General features: G+C 35.9%; 1 protein-coding gene across 2 annotated transcripts in view; it reads right to left on the bottom strand.

Annotated features, from left to right (window-relative positions):
- Positions 1-5,330: 5,330 nt before the first annotated feature.
- The window catches only part of Asz1 (ankyrin repeat, SAM and basic leucine zipper domain containing 1), a 66,691-nt gene continuing 66,023 nt past the window's right edge, over positions 5,331-5,998 (bottom strand). The window contains exon 13 of one of the 2 annotated variants that reach the window (XM_029565508.1): positions 5,331-5,755. In XM_029565508.1, coding sequence (XP_029421368.1) covers positions 5,603-5,755 — 153 coding nt within the window. In that variant the 3' untranslated portion in view covers positions 5,331-5,602. The remainder of the gene's footprint in view (positions 5,756-5,998) is intronic. The other variant, XM_008837226.2, reaches the window with a different exon arrangement.

The following is a 5,998-nucleotide window of genomic DNA, read 5'->3' as shown; positions in this document are numbered from 1 at the left end:
AGATATTAGGTGAGGAATTTTAAAAAGCCCTGCCAAAGCACTGTCCTATCAGGGTGACTGTGTATACAGATCCAAGACAACAGCTCTGAGGAGTAAGATCAGAGGCTTCACATTTTAAGGAAAGTAGACTTCATAAAAATAATCCTGCCAAATCATTAAGGAAACAAGAAGTCCTTTGAGCTTAGGGAGAGAATAACCAGTATCCGAAATTGTAAGGTTGTGTTATCTAAAATATACAGTTTCCAACAAAAAAGCATGAGACATGCAAGGGAAGAACGAAGTGTGGCCCACACACAAGAAGCCCACCTCTTGAGAACGAAGGCTGTAAGGAAGCGATCAGAAATACAATCGGAGAACTAAGGAAAATCCAGCTTAAAGTAAAAGGTTTGAAGAAAGTGTATCACAGAGTATCAAGGAAGAAACATAATAAAAAAAAAACCCAAACAAAGGAAGATGCAGAATTCAAAAGTAAGTAACAAATTAAAAGCAGTTGTTGTCGAGCTGGGGGGATAGGTCAGTGGATAAAGTGTTTGCTGCACAAGTCTGAGATTCCATCACACACTAAGAGATGAGGGTGGTGGTGCACACCTGTAACTCCAGGGCCAGAGGACAGAGACAGGGTGGTCCCAGGGGACTCATGGCCAGTCATTCTAGCTTAAACTGTGAGCTTCAGTTTCAGTGAGAGTTCCCCCAAAAAATAAGGCGGAGAAGAGGCTGAGGAAGATACCTCAATGCATTCATGTAATTACAAAAGACAGATACGTGAATATTTCTTCTCCTAGCGATTTTGAAAACTACTGAATAAAGCATCATGTAAACAACTCAACCGCACTGCTAACAGAAGTATATTTGAGGCTAACAGCACAAAAGGTGCATAGGAGCAGGGCTGTGTTGTAGTAAGGAGGCAATACTAGATGGTAACAAACCCATACAAATAAATGAAGAGGGCTGGACATGGCAAATAAAAACATAATGAACTATGTAGATATAAACTTGACCATTTTTCTCAGTTTCTTTAATAAGCTTGAAAAAATAAAAGTATGATTATAACATGGTATTGTTCATTCTGTAATGTATATAGTTAACAATCTCAGTACAAAAGATACAAAATAGAGTAGCATTGTACAGGAGTGACTGTCGTTATCTTGTTGAAAATAAGTATAAATTCAACATATTCTTATAATTCAAGATGTACATTGTAAGACCTAGAGTAAACACTGAGAAAATAACTAAAAACACTGTCTACAAATTGTGAAACTAAAATGTTACCCTAGCAAATATTCATTTAATGTTAATAGTAGTAATGCAGGAATATAGGAACCAAATGATAGAAATACAGAAACAGTAGTAAAATACAGGTGTAACTCCAACTACAGCAACATCGGTGCAAGTGGATTACAAAATTCAATTCAAGGCAGATTATCTGAGTGCATTATGGAAACCAAGATCCAATTATATGTGGTCTCCAGGATGTATATTAACATGAAGCAAAGAATGGTAGGAATGAAATAGTGAACAGAAATTCGATAATACAGACCTCAATCCCTCCCTTTTGATAATAGAACATGTAGGCAGAAGGCTCTTCTGTAAGCAGTAATGTTAAAAATGATGAGTATCAAGAATTCAGCTTTTCACCATAAGACATTGGAAAAAGGGCAGATGAAACTCAAATCAAGTAGAAAATGGACACAATAAAGACTAAACGAGAACAAAGGAAACAAAAGATAAAAATGAGACAAACATGACTAACCAAAAATGTTGACACTGGACCTCTTTATATGTTCCTTTTCCCAATGTGGTCACACTGAATAAACTTTTCACTGTTTCTTGGTATTTCTTGCTTTAATTAGCGAATTGAGGATGAGTGGATGAGCCTAGCTTATTAGTGCTGCCAGAGTCCTGAAAACTCTGGTAATATTATACAATGAATCATTATTTCACCATAACAGTGCTTTAAAATTCACTTTAAATCATGAATGCTTGTGTCTTACTAAAATGCTATAAGGGGCTGGAGAGATGGCTCAGATGCTATGAGTACTTGCTCTTCTTCCAGAGGACCAGAGTTCAGTTCCCAGCACCCACAACGGGGGGCTTACAGTTGTCTGTAACTCCACCTCAGGGAGCCAAAGCCCTCTTCCGAACTCTGCGGGACCTGTATACATGTGCACATATATACACAAATAAATAATACAGAATAAATCTTTAAAATAGATTGTAAAAAAAAATGTTGACTCTTTGAAAAGACTAACACAGAAACTGTTATACTTAGAAAAAGGAAGAAGACTTGCTTATTAAAAGCAGGAAGGAAAGAGACGTTATCAACCTTATGAAAACAAGAACTCTATGAGAGCTCTGGAAGGGGGAATGGAGGAGAACCAGAACATCAGAGTAGCTTCAAAAATGCTTGTTCCTCATGACTGTGGTTTTGCTTGCTGTAGCCCACATGGCACTTCTCTTGGGCTGGCTCTTCTCACTGCCTACTGTTCTCCTTGGCAGAAATCCCATGTTCTCTGAATTTCTAACTTCCTGGGTCTCCATTGCAGGTTTGGCTTCATTCTAACTTTACATAGAACTCTCATGGGCTTCCTGAAGTGACTGATCTTGTCACACATCATCTGGCCTCTCAGAGTTTCTGTTGAAAGCTGGGTGGAAGCCTCTGTGACTTCACAACTTTTACATTCACATCACATGGGTGATCCCAATGTCTGCCATCAACTCAGGTAGTAGCTGGGCTCAGTTGGGCCATAACTATAGCAGCTTTTGAGTGCCTGGAGGCCTCAATGCAGGAAAAGAATTCTCTAGGGAGCCCTGTATGAGTAAAGCACCCATTTTCAAATTCGCAAAGCAAAGTCATTTAAATCAGTTTTTAGACACTTTTACCCCTATGAGCCTACAATGGGTGGTCTGGACAATTCCTGAGTAGCCCTCAGTGCATATTTCCTGTTCTGGTTTCTTTCTTGGGATTTAATTTCAACAGCAACCATACCTTCCTTGGCCCCAACTTTTCATGCCCTCTTCTGGCCAATGTACAATTTTGTCCAATCTTTCTATTCACTTTCTGGTCACAATCTTCACAGCAAATTTAGCTAAAAGCAGCCAGCAGTATTCATGCCACAGTATGAATGTGGTTACCTTGAAATTTCTTCCAAACAGACTAACTAGTCCGCCTTTAAATTCAGCTTCACATAAAGTATCGGGGCTATGGATAAAATGTAGAAAAATTCTTTGCCCAAATGTAATACAAATGGCTTTGTCCAATTCACAAGAGTTCTCACTGCCAGTTGCAACTTCATTGGCAAAGCGTTTATTCTGTATTTCTTTGGATCATCTGGTTTTTGAGTTCCCACCAGAACTGCCAATTACGCTGTGCTTGTAGTATTCTAAGCTTTTTCTAGCTAGCTTCTCCAGACTTGTCCAAATTTCTTCCATAATCCAGTTCCAACAGCTTCTGAACAACATGTAGTCAGGTTTAGTGACAGGAATGGTCTGCTTCCAGTAGCAATTTTTTTCTATGTTAGAAAAAGTTTTTTTCTTTCTTTCTTTTTTTTTTTTTGATGACAGTTTCAGAGGATTCATTTCATGGCCATGTGGCTCCATTGCTTTACGTTTTTAGTAAAACAAAACATCATTATGACAGAGCAAAGCTGCTCTCCTTATGTCAGGGAGCAGTGAGAACCAGTCACGAATGGGCTGAGGAAAAGATATTCCTCTTAAAGATGGTAGAGATATAAGGAAGCATGCTTTTTTTCATAAACTTACATTTCAACAGGTAGTTACAATTCCAAAACTGATCCTAAAGAAAGGTACATTTTCTTATTCGGATTAATTAAAAGCAAGTTCCAAAGAATAAATTTTTTTTTACTACTTCAAGTATCAGAATTGAAACTTGGTTGACAACATCTATATATATGTGCTCAGGACTCTAAAGGACTTGTTTTAAGAAGATCTGTACTGAGTTTCCTATTCCAGAAGCAAAAATGATCTCCACTCCCTGAAGCCCATAATGATGTCAAATAATTATACAGTGGGAAAGGAATTACATTCTAGATAACACAACAAATTTTAAATCATAAGGAAATTCTTATTAATTCTTCGTTAAATACAGTATGTTGGCCTACTTATTTTCAGTCTGTAATATGAAGCACAGTGTATTTGTCAGGGCATGAACAATGTTTTCAGACTATAGAGTTGCAGCAAAACTTACAGTGTTTATTCCCTCACATCTGAAGCACGCTGAGATAGAGCACCCCACTATTGAAAGGAACTCTCTATGACTTATCATTTTGGAAAACAATTATTGTATAAACTTACATTTTTATAGCCTAATATGGAATTAGATTTTGTTAAGGAAAAAAAAAATAAACCAATGACCTATGCAGTCAAAGGAAGAAACAGCATTATATTTAAGATGCATTGTGGAGAAAGACTACCCTAGGTGGACAGTTAGTAGTATGCCTGTCACTCTCCTAGTTTCAGTAAAAGAAAAGTAAAATTTATTAAAACCTCTGTTCATCCAAGTGTGTGCTGGGAGCAAAACATCATGTGCTAAAACAAGTTCCTATTTTTCTATCCATGCCATAAACTCACTTAAGTAAAGGAATCAGAAAAAAGATATTCTTTGTTGTAAGTTAGATATCAATTCATTGTGTGCCTACCCAATAATACATGGCTGAGTGTTTTTTCAGGATTTTGATGGAGTCTTCCTGCTCTGGCATAAGAAAAAGCAACTGCTACTAATTATCGTTCCTCATGCAATTCTCTCACCCTGCGATTCTTTCCCTCTGTTTTATGGTAGCTCTTAAGCAACTGTAGATAACTGCCTTTTGGAGCATGACACTAAGCTAACCAAAAGTTGAACATCATATTGTCTGTTAATTGGGTCTGCCTTTTAAAAAAACTTCACTTTTAAAATTTTAATATCAGTATTTCAACTTGAAAAATGAAATCTTATATTCTTAGCAATGAGGCATTCTGTAACAAATGTCATTACTTTTATAATATCCATTATAATGTTATACACAGGATGTGTCCCATTAGCAAAAATACCTTATAAGCCTTCCATATTATTCATTAATTTTTTTTGTTTTGAATTTTTTTCTTAAGTATTTATACTTTCATATTTTACCATTGTCCTTTGTATCCCAATACTTTCAAAATTAATAATTAATAATTCTCTAATGAAACTGTATAAAAATATCCAGTAATAAATTCCTTACTATATAATAATGGAAAGGGAAATAAGGAAGGCCTAAAGAAATATCAACTTAAGAACTCCAGAAATTCTTTAAGCTTCTCTATAACAAATGAACACACTTTCTTTGAATGTAAAGAATACCAAACGTTTATTTTGCATGTGATTTTAGTCAGTTTCAAATGAAAGAATTAACCATAATTTGCTGCCTGATTGAAATTAACATAAAACATAATGAACTATAATTCAATGGAATCACTTTCTAAAGAAAAACTCTGCTTTATGGTATCATAATTTTTCTTATGGAGTATGGGCTAAGAAATAAAGTTGTGTTGTACCACAAATGATTAAAAGCAATGCTTGGATAGTTTGAATAAGATGAACATATATAACCTAAAGTAAAGATTAGGATTATTTTCTCTGGCAAGTTAGCTTGAAAATGAATAGCAGCAGCCCAAATCCGCAGACTGTAGCAGCTGTCCTCTTGAAAACTCTACTCTTCCATGTAGAGACTTCTTCCGTCAATGGGATGTGAGTTGGATCATTTTCACGTTCATTCTGCATCTAACATGGAAAATATCAGTATGAAAAAAGTTAATGAACAGTACACTGAAAATGGAAACATACTTATTTTGAAAAACATGGATCCATATGAATTCACTGGATTTAGATTGGAGGCAACTCAAGATCCCCAGGAGAGACTGAAAATGAACACATGTGCTTTAAAAATTTTTTTTTATTTATCATTTTAATTTTATGTGTATACATGTATTGCCTGCATGTAGGTTAAGTGAAACCGTGTTGTGC

The sequence above is a fragment of the Nannospalax galili genome, unplaced genomic scaffold, assembly GCF_000622305.1.
Source record: "Nannospalax galili isolate Female #2095 unplaced genomic scaffold, S.galili_v1.0 scaffold171, whole genome shotgun sequence".
NCBI classification, from domain to species: Eukaryota; Metazoa; Chordata; class Mammalia; order Rodentia; family Spalacidae; genus Nannospalax; species Nannospalax galili.
This window is presented reverse-complemented; position numbering and strand designations above follow the sequence as displayed.